The sequence below is a fragment of the Gadus morhua genome, chromosome 13 (genome assembly GCF_902167405.1).
Source record: "Gadus morhua chromosome 13, gadMor3.0, whole genome shotgun sequence".
In the NCBI taxonomy this organism is placed as follows: Eukaryota; Metazoa; Chordata; class Actinopteri; order Gadiformes; family Gadidae; genus Gadus; species Gadus morhua.
This window is the reverse complement of record NC_044060.1, coordinates 7,498,057-7,518,700: the sequence shown is the minus strand read 5'-3', so window position 1 is coordinate 7,518,700 and position 20,644 is coordinate 7,498,057. Positions and strand designations below refer to the sequence as shown.

Genomic DNA, 20,644 nt, shown 5'->3' with positions numbered 1-20,644 from the left:
ATAGCAAAGACAATTCTAAATTCTAACATTAAATATAATCAAAATGATCTAGAAAGAGCATTTCCCATGGCAGGACTGTGCTGTCACTTGAAAACATTAGGTAGCCTAATGTGCCTTTTAGTCATTGCATACCAAAATGTACAGTTTCGCCTGACCATTGTATGAAGTGCAATTATAAAATGGTCCAAATAAAACAGCTATCATTTGTTTATAGATATCTTCCTTTTATATTTGCCAGGCTAAACTGCTAATTGTTTGCTTATATCAGTTATGTTCTACATTTGATTATCTATACATAATTGAATTCATTCTATTTCATTTAATTGAAAGATTATTCCCATCAGGAATTGCATTGTTTTTATGAATCTTTGGATGACATTTCTTCCAGTCCTCATCTTCTTTAAAAAGAGACAAAATAGATTAACTTAGAGTACATCACAATCGCTAAAAATGGTTAATAGAAATCATAGCTGCATTCTTAAAGTGTAACTCACTCTGATTTTTGAGGCAATAATAATTTATGCAACTATCTAAATCTTTTATTTACAGTGCTTCTAATCTTAAATTTTTCAAATGTTAAAAAGCAACCAAAAATACTTTACTTCTACCGCAGGTGTATTCTATGTTGATGGTTCGGAGAGATATTGTCGAAGGTTTAATCACTTGGGCCTCCATAGTTGTATAGTGACAGTCGTGCAGGCCTACCTTCACATTACACTGTAGGAGGTGGACCGAGGGATGAAGTTCAAACAGTTTGACCGAAGCGTATCATTTGAAGTTCAAAAGCCTGCAGTGATAGTCTGACCTTTATATGGGAGATGGCGGTTTAAGGATGTACAGACATCATGCGGACAGGCAGACGAAGCATAAGGCAGCCAAACCGTTTGACAGGAAAGGGGGGCAGACAGAGAGAGGACAGAATAGGACAGGAGGAAGGACAGACAGACACACAGAAGGATGAACGACAGACATATGAAGAGATATACGTATGCAGAGAGAGATAAAGAGAGGGAGAGAGAGAGAGAGAGAGAGAGAGAAAGAGAGAGAGAGAGAGAGAAAGAGAGAGAGAGAAAGAGAGAGAGAGAGAGAGAGAGAGAGAGAGAGAGAGAGAGAGAGAGAGAGAGAGAGAGAGAGAGAGAGAGAGAGAGAGAGAGAGAGAGAGAGAGAGAGAGAGAAGACGGACAGATAGATAGACATACAGATAGACAGACAGACAGACGGACAGATGGGCGACAGACAGATATCTACTGTATCTGTAGATAAACAGGTATAGATACAGAGATATACAGATAGATACAGACAGATACATTGACAGTTGGTTAGACAGATGTGGTGGTTAAACATGGATAATGAATAGGCCTCAAACCTCAGCAATGGACCTCAGTCAACCCCGCCCCCAGCTTCTCCAGGCTCAACCATCTCCATGGCAACTTAAACCTAGTGACATTTCTAAATGCTGTAGTAGGTGGTGGGAGGAGCCTGCTCTTAGGGGAAAACAAGAATACAACCTTGTCTATTACTACTTATATGATATTTGATGTTCGCATATTCCATGTTGGAAGAGCAATTTTTATTTCCACAGAAATGAAGGCTTGTTTGACTGGCGAAATCAATCACATGATGAACTGAAGTAGGCCAGGGTCTCTGAGGAAATAAAATAGGGTTTTACAATTCATCGTCCAATTTTCAACACAAACATTGTGTATTTAATCAACCAAACCTTAAATCTTTTCCAAACCACATAACTGTAAATGGACAAGCTAACTGCAGATAGAAACGAAGGGGAAGGAGCAGACAATAATAAACAGTTATTTTGGCTCGAATGGTGCTTTCCAAAAACCTCCCTGCCAGACATAGCCTACAACGAAAAAAAGGCAGACAAAACACAAAAACATTTTTATTATTTTTATAACATTATTTCAAACAGCCCGGCTGTAGATAGCGGCACTATAAAGCGCCCCGTTTAGAAACGACGGCCCCTTTAAGTGCTAATGCAGACGCTTTCCTTGTTACACAAGGAATCGACCTACGTCAACGCAGCTATCAAATGTGCATCCCGTATGGATCCAGATGACAACAATACCCCGATAGAGAGAAGGAATCGAGTGGCTACCTACATTAACTGTTGATGAAAAAATACATGTAGGGGAGCTAACTTTGTAACACAAAGTAGGTTCCATTCATGAGGTTAATTTGAAGTGTTGAGTTTTGTGTCATTAAAACTGGGTAAGATTCACATTACTATTCCAGCTAGCCTACAACATGTGCTATAATCGCCATGGAACTCAAACTAAATATAATGATCACGTGTATCATTTATTTTGATTGTATTTGTTATACAAATTGCTAGCTTCTCGCTGGCGTAATTTTAAGTCTTAAACAAAGGGCTATTGTTGTTTCTGCAGAGCGGTGAGCCCTTCCTACTTTCTACTGACGCATCTGCAGACGTGCGAGATGTCTAGTGGTAAGTGTGTGTGTGTGTGTGTGTGTGTGTGTGTGTGTGTGTGTGTGTGTGTGTGTGTGTGTGTGTGTGTGTGCGCGCGCATGTGCGTGTGCGTGCGTGTGAATGTGCGCAGCATCATTATCAGTGGTTTTAAGTTCCTAACCCCGTACAAAGAGGGCTTTCTACTGTTCTTGCCGATGCATACTCTTTTAGCAGCACAAACACTACTTCGAAGCACAACTCTGCATGTTTATATGCTTGTTTAGGGTTAAGTTATGGTATTAAAGTTATACACAACCCCCCCACTCAATCAACAGATGATTTTCGTTGAGATTTCCTCAGGAAAAGTGCAAAGGTTCAGTTGAAGTTAAACATCTTGTGAATCTTTAACCCTCATCAAGGCCTGTTGCTGTTGAGAGAAGAAAAATACCCTAGCTATTGAAGGGAGAGATATGGCCAAGATAAGCATCCAGGACAATTTGACCCTCGAATGACGGGCCTAAATAATGTTCTTTTGTTGACTCATAATGGATGTCTGTTTTAGGTATCATGTGCTTGGCTTTATTCTGTGGTAAGACCACATGGATGTCTCTGCTACGGTCACGTTGTTGACTTTGGACCGACATCAACTAAATAAATGTAATGGAAACGCGAATGTTTGTTTTAACAGAAGTAAACTATCCACTATATGTCTGGTCATGGCTAACAGCCAGAGGTGAGACTAACTTTGCCGTTATGTTATGACTGCACCTATAACAAAATAGAGGCCCGTACCATTAGAATCTGCTTTTCTTGACTTATTTTCCTCATCGCTGAGTCAAAATGTTCTGTCCTAAAAGTTTAGTTTGCATTTGGAATGGCTTATATCTCCTTTTAAACATAAATATACATGGCCTTGAAAGGAGTGTGGTTTTGCAATTTGCCTTCCGCAAACAAAAATGAGGAATTTCACAAGCTGGGGGAAGGAAGAAAATAGCAAACTGTGGTTTCAGTAGTCTTGTTCCCAGCAGAGCAGCCAGCCCTGTGCTTTAATAGGAATCACAGCGAGCTCGAGCGAAGAAGGAGAAGCACAGAGAAAGGTGTGTTAATAATGCTTCAGGCTAATGTATGTTCTAAATAATTACACGTTTGAGTTAGTTGATACTTGGGGTTTTATCTCTTTGTTTTGGTCTGACCTGTCTCTCTGTAATCTTGTCTCTCTGTTGCCAACGAGTAATGCAGGACTTGTATTGGTTGAGTATTGGTTCTTTCTAAGTTGAGAGGATCTATGTCAGTATGTCCGATCTATAACGGCTGGGCATGCACGAGTAGAACAATTGCTAACGTCTGCTTATTTGTTTTGCGATGGCTGCAGTTCATCTGCCTGTCCACTAGATGGGGTTTTATGCTGTTTATTTGTTAAAAGTCCTTCCACTTTTATGTGTGCATGACACATATCTATCTATAACACAGATATAAAAGAACCATAAGCCTTTCATGAATTTTGTGTATCATGGATGCATGATCATCACTTTTTTTTTAATTTAATCAGGCTAGTTAACATTAACTGAACCTACAGCATAACAAAGATGTGGACAGGTTCCTCTGACATTGTGTTAACTGATCTTCCTCTTCTATTCATTGTTCCTATTTATAATGCACGCTGTCAGGTGTAAAGAACCTAATCTGGCTGTGTGTTGTGTGTGTGTTTTCAAGAACTCCCTGTTCATGCTCATACGTTTAATAAGTACATAAGATTGGTGTTTGTCAGGCTACCTTAAGCTAGGCTAGCTACCTGAAGCTAGGTTGGCTACCTGAGGCTAGGCTGGCTACCTGAAGCTAGGCTGGCTACCTGAAGCTAGGCTGGCTACCTGAGGCTAGGCTGGCTACCTGAGGCTAGGCTGGCTACCTGAGGCTAGGCTGGCTACCTGAGGCTAGACTTTCACTTTCATACCTCCCACCGAGTTCTCTGTAGTTTGCTGCTGCTGTCATTGCTAGAGGAGTACTCCCGCCCGTTCGGTTGTGATACACTTCAGCTTGTTTTTCTGCTCTGACCAGCTCCAACGTCTCTTGTTTCTATTTTTACCGCTGGAGCAGGAAATCATTGCGTCCTCAGCTCACCTTGTCGCGCGGTGTAGCCTGTCCCACGTTGCAGCCCCGGCGTCACAGCTACGGCATGACATGCTAGCGGTCAGCAATGTCCCCCTCTGTTGCATTATTCCTCCGCATCGGCTACGGGAAGCGGGCTTCCAGGTTGCTATGACAACGGGGGAGGCGGGCCCCTCCCGGCAGGAGAGAGGGAAGCCCGAGCCTCTCCGACGCCGCTGACCCACTCCTGCCTCCGGGGGGGCGGAGCCTGCTCTGCAGCAGAGGGGCCCCCTCGGGCCTGGCGCGGCTTGTGCTGCCCCTGCTGTCCGGAGTGAGGCGGCGCAGCTCCGACGGGGCAGGCGCCGCTGCTCCCCTCTCCCTCTCGCTCTCGCTCTGCCTCCGCCGGTTGCTCCACAGCTCTGACTCACTCCGCTCCAGTCGTAGCCCGCGCACAGGCAGCAAGATGTTGTCTACCACCTCCACCGCCACCTCCACCTCCGCCGCCTCCACCCCCGTCACCTCCGGCGCCCCGTCCTCGGGGGCGGGCGAGGGACAAGGGAAGGCTCGAGCCAAGCCCACCTTGCACAAGAGGGGCAGTTTGCAGAGCGCCACCGTGCCTGGTGAGTGGCGGGGGAAGGGGGGGGAGAGAAGGACGGGGAGCACGGTAGTAGGGAGCTTGGTGGGGAGGATGGAGGACCTGGGGGAGGATGGGGGAGGGGGATCCGGAGTAAAGATAAGCACACAGATGTTGAGCAGCAGCAGCAGCAGCAGCAAGGGGCACTTCACAGAATCTGGGACTCTTTTGTGTCTTTCTGTTTTGTCTTTGAATGTTTTTTCAACCGAAGCTTAGACACTTGTTTCTCGTACCGGAGAGCACTTTTGCTGCAGTTTGTCGACACCATTTCTCGAACACAGTTTTCTTATTAAATAATAGATAGTATGTGCTGTACATTGTGTTTAATTATACACCATCATCCACCTTCTTCTGACAGGAAGCGAAACAGGACTTCACACCCGCTCAGGCAGGTCGTTTGTCAGTTTGCGTTCCTCATTCGATAAATTGTTCAAGTCAACACATACATGCAGGGTAGGAAGCAGTGCTGACAGTCAGCAGTTTAGTCAGTGAGTGAAGCAATAGGGGGGGGGGGTTCTGTGGCCAGCCCTCTGGGGGTCCGTTTGTTGCGGTTTCACTGCCTGCGTGTCTTAAGACCTTATCTGCTGTTAACGTCAGGGTCTTTATTATCTATCGGTCAACCTGACAACTGCCCCGTTTGCATGACTCTTCGAGCCACTTGGCCATATACTGTCTGTGCTTTGAGCGTTCTGTAAGTAACTTTTTAGCTCTTTCCTTTATGGAGACAACCTGCTTAGACTGCATATTTGTTGCTTTGTGAGGTGTTCTTCATGATCTTATCTCAACATGAATCACCTCTTCAGTGTGATATACATGCCCCTTGAATGGATCTTAATTATCAGCATTCTTTTCTTCGAGATGATCATAATTATTTTAAAACAGATCTGGTTGAGCAAGACTTCCTCCCACATGTTTGGTTGTTGTTTTTCCTGGTAGCAAAAAGAGGCCATTGCAACACAGCTCCTATCTCAAATCCCATTCAGACCATTTGATTGGACCAGAGTTTATTTGTGCATCGGTGCCAGGGGGGCGCCAAGGTGACGTCCTGGCAGGGGTATTGGGCTTCTCCGAAGGCCCTATTCTTCTGTCATTTTATCGACTGGATTCTAACCTCCAAACCCACCTGTAAATCACACCTCTGTGTGTGTGTGTGTGTGTGTGTGTGTGTGTGTGTGTGTGTGTGTGTGTGTGTGTGTGTGTGTGTGTGTGTGTGTGTGTGTGTGTGTGTGTGTGTGTGTGTGTGTGTGTGTGTGTGTGTGTGAGAGTCACACCGGGGGCTTGTGCTAGCTCTTTGAACACCAAAGCCAGACTACTTAGCAGCCATTGATACGTCCCTGGGACACAGTGACACCTGTTCAGAACAACTCAATAGTCCCACAGATACTTAATACGATGGGCTCTACTGAAACAACTGAACTATCGTTCCTATTTTGTTTTTCTGTAGTGGCAATAGTATTATATTCCTAATTATAGTAGTATAACTAATCTTTATCCTTAAACTCATTGTTGTGAGGCCCGAGTTGTTATTGTTTTTAACCCTTGCCTCCTGTTAGACCCGTCTAAATCCTGAGGGTAAAACAGTGGAGCAGTTATGCTTTAGTGGTTTGCCTATATAAAGATATCTGTACATATACCTAGCCTATAGTGGTAAGGCTATGTTTGTTTACAATAAAACTGCAATGTAAACAATGAAACATCTTTTGTTAACATTGAGGCTATTTTCTGAGCTTCTTAGGGATAACAATGTTGGATGAAGGGTGTGGGGGGACGATGTAAAAGCAAGCACACACACACACACGGGGTTGAGGCCGCCTATCTTTGCTGCAGTAATAAATAACTTAGAGGTCTTCCATCTCCAGCCGTCCTTTCAGTCCCCACATTTTGCTGCGTGGCTGAGCCCCGTGCAGAGACATTCTTCCAGTGCAGCCTCATGCAACATGCCTCAAGTCGCTGGCACACTCAGCCCTTTGCTCATTTCGAGTGGATAAACTGTTGGTCTGTTGGTCTGTTTCACTATTCTCATTGTAGTCTGATCACAACACGACCATCTGTCTTCCTGCCCGAGGAACACAACAGTGGAAACCAGTGAAAACTCTGTTTGAAGCTGTTAGAGGCAGCTGTGTTGTGTCCGTGTTACTGTGCCGTGTTGGTGAGGCTCAAGACTGCCCAGTCAGCTCTCTGATGGAGGAGAAATCCATTCCTCTTCCTCTCCCTCGCTCTCTCTCTTTCTCTCTCTCTCTCTCCCTCGCTCTCTCTCTTTCTCTCTCTCTCTCTCTCTCTCTCTCTCTCTCTCTCTCTCTCTCTCTCTCTCTCTCTCTCTCTCTCTCTCTCTCTCTCTCTCTCTCTCTCTCTCTCTCTCTCTCTCTCTCATATGCTCTGTCTCTCCCTGTGCACATTTTCCCTGTGCACATCTATCAGCCCATGTCCACATTGTGAATGCATCACATAGGGGTAGCACCTTATAGACTATAGTATTATTATTATAGCTATACAAGCTGATGGGTGTGTGGATACCCCCCCTCTCTCCTGCATGATTACCTTTGCAAAAAGGCCTAGCACAGCCCCCCCCCCACCCCCACTCATACACACACAGCACTCCCAGGCCGTGGAACTGAGATAATGTACACTTTGTACCCAATGCAATCCTATTTCGGGAACACAGTATCTTTTATGCTAAGGGAAGAGACATGTGAGCACTGTCAGAGATATATATTTTTTTCGTTAAATAAGTATAATATAGCTAGATATTCTGACAGCGATCACAGATATAGAGTCAGAAGAAGGAGGAGGGAGATGAGTTCTAACGACAACATCACTTAGAGTGGACACTATAGACCAAGACTGTTCTGACTGTTATTGCAACAAGCAAACATTGAGAGAGAGAGAGAGAGAGAGAGAGAGAGCGATGCAGAGAGACAGACGCAGAGAGAGAGAGAGAGAGAGAGAGAGAGAGAGAGAGAGAGAGAGAGAGAGAGAGAGAGAGAGAGAGAGAGAGAGAGAGAGAGAGAGAGAGAGAGAGAGAGAGAGAGAGAGAGAGAGAGAGAGAGAGAGAGAGAGAGATGGGGGAAGTGAGGGTCCTTCCCCGGCTGGCGGTGGACGTCACCATATGCTAATCTGTTAGGGAGCTGTCATAAAGTGATAAAGCTTACTTCCCAGACCGGTGACTGCCAAGAGAGCTATGCACCACTGCCTCATCACAGTGTGGTTGTTTTTCACCCCACATCCCCTCAATTACGTCTACACTCATTCATAATACTCAATGTACTTTGATGGGATGCAGGCAGGAATCCCAACCCTCTAAACAGCTTAACCAGGTTGTGAAGTGGACGACCAGAGAGCAGTGTGAGCCTGAGAGAGCAGAGTTGTGTGGTCGGCCTTATGATGTATTTGGGACTTGGGTCATTGTGTCCTGCTTCGAGACGGGATGTGAAACGGGGAACACATCCAGCAGGGTTTCGGACCAAATCTGATCGACATTATAGAACAGCTACACTCTAAACCTAAGGCCATGTTCACAGAGCTCTGACATCAGTGATATGTTTAAACAGATTGAAACAGAGAATAGAAGTTATTATTATGCATTTCATCCAATAACTGCAGAGTCCATCATCTAAGAGTACAAATTAATCCTTTTCCATAGCAGATCTGGGCCAGAACAGGGGTCTTGTAATATGTTTATAATGATATTTAGTGCTGCCATCATTTTTAATAACATTGCCTAAAATCCAACTATGTCTGACCTCAGAAAACGGCCACATATTTCTTTTCTGGCAGGATGACGATGGTCTACTGTGTTCAGACGTGACCCCAACATAGTGGATCAAATAAACAAAGTGAGCAGAATACGAACAGTTGTAACAATGTGTGTGAGGGAGACGTTTAATCTGAACCTTTCACATCTCGCCACTAGAGGGCGTCTGAGCTCCAGCAGACCCCCTGGTTGCTATAGCAGCAGGCGACCATCCATTGCTCACAAGTGGCTGACAGTATCTACGGTCATGCAACTGTTTGTTAGTCACAGACATTATTAAGGACCAACTCATCAGGTCTGTTTGGACGGAAAATTCCAGAGCTTTCGTTTTCGCTAAGAATAGCAGAGGGAGGGGCAGTCGGGGTGAGACACGGAGAGAGGCTGAATGGATCTGGAGAAGGGCTTTAGGAGAACTGGGAAGAGGGGTCTTTAAGAGATTGGCAGGTGCGATTGTTGTTGGTGGGGGTAACCAGATAGCCACGCAGCCAACAGATGCTTTATTGTGATCAACAGAATCTCTCTCTCTCTCTCGCCCTCTCTCGCTCTCGCTCTAGCTCACGCTCTTGCTCTCACTCTCTATAAGTCAGTCTCTTCCTCTCTCTCTCTCTCTGTCTCTCTCACCCTCTCTCCCTCTGTCTCTCTCTTAATCTCTGCCTATCTATCCATCTCTGTTTCTCTCTGCCTCTCTCTCTCTCTCTCTCTCGCTCTCGCTCTCTCTCTCTCTCTCTCTCTCTCACTCTCGCTCTCTCGATCTCTCTCTACCTCTCTGTCTCTCTCTCATGTGAACGACAGTCAACGTGACTACAGCCACGGCCAGCGGATGTCCTCTCCCCATGGTGGTAGATCCTCAGGCTGCCACACAGTATTTATTTAGTTTAGTTTATTAAGGGTTGTGTTTCACTGTAGGAGCTAAGCGCCTCCCTCCTGGCAGTGACCGACGCCTCTAAATGAGGATCTGTCTCCATGTTGGTTTGACCCCTGCTGAATCTGTGTCAGCTAGTGTTGAATGAGCATGTCCATCCCATTCTGGGAGTCGTTTTCTCATTCAATGAACTCAAGTGTTGTAAACCCCCTCACAGCTCTGGGCAGCGAGTCCACTAGCACAACGTCTGCTAATGTTTTGTTTGTCCAAAACTCCAGGACCAGGTTTTTGACATTTTTTCGTGTAATTTCTCTGTTTTGCTGCAGGCTTTAATTTGAAGTTACGGATCCCATTGAGACACAGTTGTTTTTATTACAAGCTACACTACAGGAGCACGCTTTATCAATTGCATTTAGTGCACCCTTTAGTTAAAACACACATGGCTAAAGTGCTTCTAGCATTTCATCACTATCTGCTTACTGTCCTTCACAATTTAAGATTGCCTAGCAGGCTAGGTTATTGGACCAGATTCAGATCTCTCTCTCTCTCTCTCTCTCTCTCTCTCTCTCTCTCTCTCTCTCTCTCTCTCTCTCTCTCTCTCTCTCTCTCTCTCTCTCTCTCTCTCTCTCTCTCTCTCTCTCTCTCTCTCTCTCTCTCTCTCTCTCTCTCTCTCTCTCTCTCTCTCTCTCTCTCTCTCTCTCTCTCTGCATCGCTCTCTCTCACTCTCTCTCTCTGTCTCTTAACCCTCTACTTAGGTTTCTAATGAGCTGGTGAATAATCACTGATTGCTACGTGTTAAGCCGTCGGTATCAAGTAACACAGAGCGGCTCTTTGCTCTTCAAGATACTATGAGTGCAGCCCATGTGTGTGTGTGAGTGTGTGTGCGTGGGTGTGAGCGTGCGTGTCAGCTTAAGTGTGCGCGTGTGTGTGTGTGTGTGTGTGTTTGAAGTATGCAGCTGTGTTGGATGTGAAGCCTTTTGGGGCAAAACAAAAGAAAACGATTCACCGGGGAGTTTGTGTGAGAGGGTAGCGATAATCCCGGGGTTTTAAGAAATGTATCCAAACCAACCCAATGGCTCTGCCATCCTGATGAGGCCTTGGGGAGGAATGCTGCTGCTTCGGCATCACAGAGGTGATAATGCTGAATTTAATTCACTAAGACGGATAACAATCCTATCCCTCTTGGACCAGTTTGTACCAGCGGGGCTTCAGTCTCATTGAGTGTGATAAATAACCCTGCACGCTGTTGTAAGGTCCAAGGTCGAGGGTTAACATAATGTGCTGAAGCAAATGACCTAAGCTGAGTGAAGAATCATTTAAATGCCAAACTGCTCAGGATGTAGGTGAACTTAAATTATTTACACAGAGTTGACGTGAGACGGGTGATCTGTGAGATTTCTGTTGCGTAATATATGCTGTGTTGCATTTCATCGTCAAACACTCAACCTAACTGTAACCCCTCTTGAAGTAAAAATTAGGAAAAGGTCATCTTGATATTTTCTGACTTTTCGGCTAAAGTAAATTTCAGGACTTCATGACCCATTTTCTAAATGAGACAGGGTATGCTGTTTCTCACCGTGCTTTTTCAATTAAATAATATCCTAATTCATTACGGCAAGGACTATTTTGAAAGTGCAATATCGAATCGATCAGATGTTCATTCAAGATAAAGGACATACCTATATATCAGGACAGGGATAAAATGATTAAACTCACTGGCCAACATAACTTAAGGTTGTGGGCTCATAATTGTATTCAGGTCAGACTTATTTTAACCTAGATAATCATCAAATGTCTAAAGTGAGGTGTCAAGGATACGAGAGTGTGTTTGTTCTTCTAACAAAACCGCAGGCTTCCGCCTTGCTGTTTTTATGCAAAGTTATTCATGGGGAACTAGTTCTTCCTCAACCGGTACAGCACACCACAAATATTTGGGTTTGCAAACCCGGAACCTAGGCTTGGAGCCAAATACCTTGATCATTTCACGATACATGTTGACATATAAAGGAAGTGATTTCTGTTCATTACTTAGGGTTGCATGGGTGGTTCCTCCCTCTGTCACACGTTCAGCACCAAAATCCTCATATTACAGCCTCAGAGAGTTGCACGGATGACCTCATTCCTTGGCTTGAGTTATTGCCCCGTTTTTCAAAGTGGGTCAAATCCCACAACAGGAAGTCTTTATTTGCCGAAATTGATAAGCGGCTTTACCGCACACACACTGATCTCTGGGAATTCCTGTTTTGGGTTTTTGATGGATTGGCGAGGCTTGTACTGGCGTGGACGCTCTGGACATGCTCCGCCTATCAGCAGACAGCCATCGCCATCCAATCGAACACAAGTACACTGATAGGCGGCCCACTTAAGACCTTTCCCCTCGCATACACTCTCTGCAAAGTTGTGTGTGCTGAGCTGCATGTCACCGCAACACCGTCCCAGCCCACCTGATTTCCTCTGTATTGCACGGAAGCTACACGATGGTTTGCGATATCTGACATACCCCCATGGTTGGAATGCTTTATCTAACATCTGCATATCATGCTTTCAATCCTACAACGGGGGGACAACCTAAAAGAGTGGACCCATACCGCCAAGCTAAAGTGTATTACCATGTCAGGCAATAGGATGCAAGGGACTTGGGACAGAAAAGCGTTTTCACTCTGACTCCTCTTTCTACACGTTCCCAGTGTGCAAGGAGCTTCAGATGAATGTGATGAGTGTGCTCATCGTTTGTGCTTGTCAGACAGACTGGCGGGGCTAGGTGTGCGTGTTTTGTAGACATTGGCAGGCAGACAGGGAAACCAAACCTCTGAAGCGCCTGTTCAAACAGCGGAACACCTCACTGTGAACTATGCTTTTCACCCGCCGGCTGCTTAATTAGTCCCGTCTGTTCTCTTCCTCATTTTTTTGGAGCGTTTTGGAGATAGGACTGTTGCATAATAAGCAGGACACGTCAGGCCGGTGACTGCCGTCCGTTCGTCACATAATGCAGTACCTTTGTGTGTGTGTGTGTGTGTGTGTGTCTGTGTCTGTGTGTGTGTGTGTGTGTGTGTGTGTTCACTCAGGCTGGACCATAGTTGTATTGTGTGTGGCTTTTGCCTCTGGCGAATTCCACACTGGGCTCCTTGTCGCAGCGCACCACATGCATGGCTTCTTGCTCCTGCAGTCTGGAGGGCAGCTGACCACCACCCGACCACACTGGGCCGGGCTGGGACGCTCAGAGGTGGCCATTCAGACGGCACACATGAACACTATAGGGTGGTCACATGACACACACACACAGGCACACTGATGCATGACACACATACGCACACACACGCGCGCGAGCCCACTTGCACACACACACACACACACACACACACACACACACACACACACACACACACACACACACACACACACACACACACACGTACCCACACACGTACCCACACACGTAACCCATAACCCCAATATAAAGATCAAACATAAATTGTTATCTAATAAGCATGATGGATGAAAGCACCCTCAAGCTGTTCAGGCACAATACAGCTCTCCTCCAATGAGATCGCCTCGGCCAGCACTCTCACAAGAAGGGGGTTGGATTGGTAAAGGAAAGGGGGAGTGACCACAGCAAGAGAGAGAGAGGAGGGGGCCTCCTCCAATCCACGCTGCACTAGAGCATGAAGTGGTTCGTCCCAGTCCCACCCCCTTTTTTCGGTCCACTTGGTATGTTCCGGCTCCAGTATTTAGCCACGGCAGCCTCTGAGCTGTTTGTGTACAGACAACCGGCAGACTCCAGGAAGCAGCTGAGAGACCGAGCCGGAGCCAGGGAGAGGGATCTTCTGGGGATGGAATAACAGCTTGAGCAGAGCAGCAAAAACAGCAGCAGACTAGGAAGCCGGGCCGCCACAAGATTTATTTAAACGCATCGATCCTATTGATCCTGCCGCTGAGAGGTGAGGGGCTGTTACTGCCTGTGAATATCCCCTCTCTCTCTCTCTCTCTCTCTCTCTCTCTCTCTCTCTCTCTCTCTCTCTCTCTCTCTCTCTCTCTCTCTCTCTCTCTCTCTCTCTCTCTCTCTCTCTCTCTCTCTCTCTCTCTCTCTCTCTCTCTCTCTCTCTCTCTCTCTCTCTCCCTCTCCTCTGTCCCCTCTCTCTTTATTCTGGTTTGCGGCGGGGGAGGGTGCATCCCCTGTCCCAGGCCTAGTTACCGGTCCCAGCATCCCCCCCAGGAGAAGCTGCCGTCAGCAGCAGCGGCTGCAGCAGTGGTGGCGTAGTGAGGGCGGCTCGTGTTAGCGGGAAGTCGTCCTCTGAGGTACCGTAACCACGGCGATGCACCGGGCCGTCCAGTGTCCGCGCAGCGACGGGCGAGACGTTGATCCGTCTTGTTTAAAGGCTCGAGCTTTTTTCCACCACGTAAAATATTAAAAATAACACATCCATCTTGACATCCATAACGCCGTAACGGGGAGGAGTTGTCGGTACACACAAGAGAGCGGTGGAGGAGATCCTGACGGGGGGCCGGTGTACGACATGGACGGAGGGTGGAGGGAGGAGGAGGGGTATGTCACCGCGTGACAGCGTGCGGTCTGTGGCGGCGACGTGCGACTTGTGTCCCAGTTTGCTGCAGTGTCTTCCGAGGCCGTCGGTGTGCTAGCGTGGGGCCACGCACCTCTTAGCGAGAAGGTTTAGTTCACTCTGCTGAATGTAGAGATGGTGGTCCGCCCTACTGCCTTGTTGTTCAGACTCAGTGCAACACCACACTGTTTGAGTCGCACGGAGGACATACGTGAACGAGGCTCCTGTACGTTTGCGGTCCGTGGCGCTTCACTGAGATACCCCGCCACTCATTATGTCGACATATAAACTGTACCGTGGAACGGGCCGTTTGAGGACTCTTGTGATTATTAGTGGTTCAGTGTGTTTCAGCACAAAGAAGGGAACATGCTGTCATATCTCTGGGCCATCTCCCTTGGGAATTCAGTCTCTCATTGGCATCATGTGGGCTCAAGTCTCACTGGGGGTTTCCATGGGCTGTTGGTAAGGGATTTTTATGGCTTATTTTGTGTGGGTGCTTTTTATGGTCTTGCTGAACATTTGGTCTTGTGTTACTTTGGGGCCAAAGTCTTCTGAGCTGGGTTTATGAAAGACTAATAAGTGACTTTTCTGCATCACTGCTGTACATTGAACCGTTTAGCCTTTCTCTGTAGACAGAGCTGTGTTTTTCTTGTATTTAATGTGCACATCTACAGCTAATTGAGTAATTTGTGCTGGTAGTCCATGAGACTTTGTTTACCGAGCATGGATGCAGAATGATCAATCGTTGCACGAGGTTAATGTTCGGACGTCTGCTTCAAGCCAGCAGTAGTTTCATCCTTGCAGAGTTCATGAACTTGCTGACAAGTGTCAAAGACACGCACACACACACACACACACACACACACACACACACACACACACACACACACACACACACACACACACACACACACACACACACACACACACACACACACACACACACACACACACACCTAACCCATACTGTCCTTCAACCATCCAGAATAACAATCCCTACTAATGCTGTTGAAGGTTATGAAGTTTACATCTAAATCGTTATCGTCTTCTCCTTCTCTCTTTCACCGAAGTTTCACCTTGCTATCTTACTCGTGGGTGGGTGAAGATAATGGTCAGGTGGGGGAGGTAAGCTCTGAGGAGAAGCTTGGCTGCTTCAATGAATTATCGGGCTATAAGAGGTCACCAAGCGGCTACATTGAGACACGAGGGCAAAGTGACTCGGCCTCACAGCTGTTCTTTTCATAGAAAAACGCACACTTGCCCATGGCTGTATATGTGCAGAGATCTTGATCTCCCACACTTTATACAATGGTTTAAAACAGGGGTTTCAAACTCGCGGCCCGCGGGCCAATTGTGGCCTGCCGGACGATATTTTGTGGCCCCCTACTTGGCATAAAAGTTTAGTCACTTTCTTTTTTTTTTTTTTGCTGAGTCGCTGCGCTTGCCCGGGGGCCTCAATTATAAAGCTTGCTGCGCACAAAAACCTTGCATAAGACGGAGGTGACATGTACGTAGGCCAATGCTATGGCTTCTCCCAAGTGTGTCTGCGCTGGAGATACGCCCTTCTCTCCTGTGTGACTCCTCTGATGTATTTCGAGCTTACTGAAGCATCTGAAACTAACCGCTTAGCAACCGAGCTCCTCAAGTTGTGGAGCTTCATATCCCTGAGCATGAAATGTGCATCAGTTTTTCTCACTGCAAACGTTGGTAGGCTATTTATAGAAAATGTCTATGTTTTGACATGTTTGATTGCATTTTATAACTGCATGGGCCTGGATACGTCGTGGTGTGTGTGTGTGTGTGTGTGTGTGTGTGTCTTCCTGTGTGACAAGTGGGAGAGGAAATATCAACGGTGTGAAAGAGTGTTTTGTATCAAGTTGAGGCTGACACATATTAATTTAAATTTAAAGAGATAAAATCATGTATTACATTTAGGAAATTATTACATGCATCTTTTCTCAAAAATATTCAACCCTGGAAGTTTAAACTTTTCAGTTTCTCTGACGCAAACATCTGCGCGTCTAGGGCTTTTTTTTTTTTTTTCGTGTTAAAATGATGAACAGATGAAGAGCAGCAGTGATCAGGAGGAGTAGGCAAGAAAAGCCATATGTTCAGAAGGACAGTTCATGTTCTGAAGAAGGTTCATGTTTTAAAGAGCCGTTCATGTTCAAAAGAGCCATTCATGTTCAAAAAAGCATTCATGTTGCAGAACTGTTCATAGTAAAGCTTGAGAGGACTGGATATTTGTACTTTTTTGTAGAATACTTGATGCGGCCCAGCCTCACCCAAACTCTACCTCCAGCGGCCCCCAGGTAAATTGAGTTTGAGACCCCTGGTTTAAAACCAACAGGGTCTCTCTGAGGGAAAGGGAGAATATTCTTTGTCTTACATGTTGAATCCACAACATTGACTAAAGAGATGCTGTGAACACTTTTACATTTTTGACATCCCCCCTAGCAGTATTTGACCGATTTCTAACTTGAGACAGTGTTTTCCACTTTTTATCAAAGCATATATGTGATATTTTTCTGCTAAAATGCTCTATGTTCGCTTGTCTTGGGTAATTTATGCTGCAGAATACGTCCTGTGGCTGTGTGTAAGTCTTGGGGCCCCCCTACTATCCTAATGTCACTGTGATGAAAAGAGTTTGGGGCAAGCTGGATTAAGAAGCCTCGAAGGATTATGTGTACTCTAAACTGGGGTTGTTGTTTGTGTGTGTGTGTGTGTGTGTGTGTGTGTGTGTGTGTGTGTGTGTGTGTGTGTGTGTGTGTGTGTGTGTGTGTGTGTTGGTGCAGGCATATTTTTGTGTACAAGCACTGATCCTTTTATCTGCATAGCTGTGCATGCCATGCGCCCTTTGTGCACACATTTCTGCCATACAGCATACTGCATGAATGTGTACAACATGTGCCCTTCCCCTCTGCCCTTGGTGGCATCCTGTCACACACGCAACTCACCGCATTGGAGTCACACAGCTCTCCTATCGGAGCTCAAAGCACACATAACACACACAGATGCGGTGTGAGTGTGCTATTTTAAGTGTATTGCCAAGAACAACCAGTCGCCACCTATCCTTAGAAACGGAGAGAAGACTAATTACCATGGAGGAGACGCAGACAAGAGGGACGCCAATTACAGACGGGAACAGGCCCAGCCCAGCTGAGGCCCTAGAATTGCAAGTCTCTCCAAATGAGTTAATGACTAGGGATGTGCGCCCCATCTCTGTTTTGAATTGTGCAAAGTGAAACACACAATTGTAGGGCTTTTTTTTAATGCATTGCAGTTCTTCGCTCCAGCTCTCTGTGGTGTTTGTGAAATCGGCGCCGGCGGACAACAATGGTCAAGGGTTAGGGTTAGGGTTATTTGCGGTGTGGTGGTTTTGGTGATGCTGTGGAAAGGCCATGGCGTGGAGTGGCGTGGAGAGTCATCTGTTTCCAGCAGGTCTGGAGTGGGGAAGGCCCCTCGGTGTCAAGGCCAGGTGGGGCTGTGTTTGTGTGTACATATCGGCTCAGGGTAACTCTCGTGGTGCTCCTGTGTGTGTCCGTGCTCACATTTTGGATTGTGAAGTGTCGGAGCATCTGTTATTTTTGGCTTTGGCAATCATTTCCAGATTTGCACTCAGTCTAGCGTCGGCGGTTGCCATGGGACTTCGCTTCCACCCTGTATTACAGTTTATCCGATATATGGGATTCACTCTTGGTGTTGGCTGGTGTTAGAAGACGGTGTTGCGGCTACAGCTCATCTTGAGAAGCAGTTGCTCCATGTCTACCAGCTGATGTAATATTGTTTTAGATATTGCAACAGGGAAATACCACGAAGGTATCATAAAAAGGACAAATAGGATACAAGGGTTATTTACCGTGTTTGCTTTGCATAAAAGGGCTGCGTCCAGGGTCACTGTGCCGGCCATATTGAATATTTCACTCACTCCGATTTCACATTGGACCTGTTACTTCTAAGTGATTGGATTGAACAACGCGGGAAAGAAAGCGATCGGGCCCAGGTCGTGGTGAGTGATACTGAACAAGCAGATATATGTCAGTTCACCTTGAAAACGAATTAGGCCGAAAAATGATAGGTATTCATTTGAACGACTACATGACTAGAGTATACAAGAATACTGTGTGTGTGTGTGTGTGTGTGTGTGTGTGTGTGTGTGTGTGTGTGTGTGTGTGTGTGTGTGTGTGTGTGTGTGTGTGTGTGTGTGTGTGTGTGTGTGTGTGTGTGTGTGTTTGTGTGTGTGTACAGTAACCTGATTTCAGAAGGGTCCGGTACCCTAATGAAAGCACACTCCGCACAACAGCCCGGAAAAGTAGCTTAGCTGAGCGCAATATCCACGCCTGGTGCAGCTAAATAGACAAAGGAAAACCTCCTGAAGAATGTCAATGAATCAGCAGAAGGCGCGGAGACGTGGCCGCGTGCCGCCGGGACGGGGGCGGGAATGTTCACAGAAGGGTCTAAAACACAAATAAAGTACAGTTCGTCCGCCGCTGAACCCTGAGTGTAAACCTGTGTTTCTGTCTGGTTCTCCCGTCCCCAGACCTGCGTGGAGCGGCTCCTGCCACCGTAAAGCCCCAGCGATCCCTCCCAGGGACTCCGGTTTCCGGCAAGCAGCCTCCAATTGACCTCCGCACCTCCATGGACGGGAAGTACAAGGAGATCGCCGAGGTGAGACGTCCGAACCGAAGGGGGTGAGGGGGGGGGACGCAACTGTCACCCGGTCGGGAAAGGAACAATTAATGATTCGGCACACCACTTATGTTACACGAGTTTGGGGAGTAGAATGTGCAGATGCATGCGCAGCTAAAAATACTTTTTACAGGCCATCCCATGTGACCTGGTTCGGAAGTTTGGGAGCACAGGAAGGTTTTTTGGAGTAAAGATGTTTTGTTGATTATTCGTGCAATTGTTTCTCATTGTGGGGAGATATTACTGTGTTTGAAAGTGCCACAGCGTCTCTCATGCGAGACATGGTAGAACACATTTTGCTTGGTATATTTACGTTGATTTTGAGAGCACTACAACTCTTTTGAGGCATTACAGATGGTATCGGCAACAGAAAATAACATGATGCATTCTGAGGAACAAGCCGCATTCAACTTCGAGGAAGCTATTGTTTGAATAATTCATAACAATTTAAAAAGATACATGTTATTTAAGTGTGTCAATTCCTCACCAGATTGCGATAAAGCTCTCTGCAAAATATAATATACAATAATTAATTACTACACAAAGAAAACACAAAAAAAACACTATTGCTTTCTCTCTACTCCCTCTCTCTCTCATTCTCCTCTATCTCAATGACTTTGGATCTCTCAATGTCTCATGTGTGCATGCCAGCCATCTGCATGCTCTGATTTCTTGTATAATTCATACACGTGTCTTGGCATCTGCTTGTGTACTACAGGTGTGTTAGCATCTCTGTGTGTGAATTGTAATCTTGTTAGCATCTCTGGGTGGGAAGTACAAGGGTGTTAGCATCTCTGGGTGTGAAATACAGGTGTGGTTGTGTCTCAGTGTTAAGTCCAGTTGTGTGAGCATCTCTGTGTATTGTGGAGGTGTGTTAGCATCTCTGTGAGGGAAATACAGCGGGGACAGCCTTTGCCTGTGAGCTACGTCTGTGTGTGAGGCATTAGCCGTGTGTTAGCATGTGTGCTAACCTTTGCGCTTGCTGGACACAAGGAGCTGTTCACGCGAAGCCTGGCCGAGAGCGAGATGCGCAGCGCTCCCTACGAGTTCCCCGAGGACAGCCCCATCGAGCAGCTGGAGGAACGCCGCCACCGCCTAGAGAGGCAGATCAGCCAGGACATCAAGTGAGAGGACACACACACACACACACACACACACACACACAGGGACGGACGCACCCACAAACACACACACGCTCGCATGCGGTCGCACACGGATACGGACGGACACACACACACACACACACACGGACAGTGAGTGCGCACACTCACGCAAGCGCGCGCACACATGCACGCGCACACACATGCACGCGCACACACACACGGACACACATGGATGACCACGGAAGCACACACCGACGCACACGCACACACACACACACACACATACACACTTTGAGAACCAAGCTGAATAGCACTAACTTAATGGTGTGTTCTCTGTCCTACCTATTGGTCCCTTTTTCTAATCTCCTTGTGTAAGTGTGCGAGTGTGTGTGTGCGTGTGCGTGCGTCAGTGTGGGTGTGCGTTGATCTGTCTAATTGCCTTCTGCGCGTGGCTACCGGAGATGTCTTCTCTATGAACTAAGTGTTCTGTTTCCTTCTCTTCGTGACCACCGCCATGGTCCCTCCCCTCCCCCCCC

The 20,644-nt window shown here is 46.6% G+C and overlaps 1 protein-coding gene across 10 annotated transcripts in view; it reads left to right on the top strand.

Moving 5' to 3' along the window:
• Positions 1–2,021: 2,021 nt before the first annotated feature.
• Positions 2,022–20,644, top strand: part of ampd2a (adenosine monophosphate deaminase 2a) — a 33,105-nt gene continuing 14,482 nt past the window's right edge. Inside the window, exons 1-4 of one of the 10 annotated variants that reach the window (XM_030373918.1) lie at positions 2,022–2,226; positions 2,406–2,464; positions 18,857–18,984; positions 20,002–20,129. In XM_030373918.1, coding sequence (XP_030229778.1) covers positions 2,455–2,464; positions 18,857–18,984; positions 20,002–20,129 — 266 coding nt within the window. In that variant the 5' untranslated portion in view covers positions 2,022–2,226; positions 2,406–2,454. Of the gene's footprint in view, positions 2,227–2,405; positions 2,465–2,519; positions 3,523–4,621; positions 5,131–5,182; positions 5,836–13,172; positions 13,696–17,090; positions 18,326–18,856; positions 18,985–19,998; positions 20,130–20,644 lie in introns of those variants that run through there. The other 9 variants (XM_030373916.1, XM_030373917.1, XM_030373920.1 and 6 more) reach the window with 9 other exon arrangements.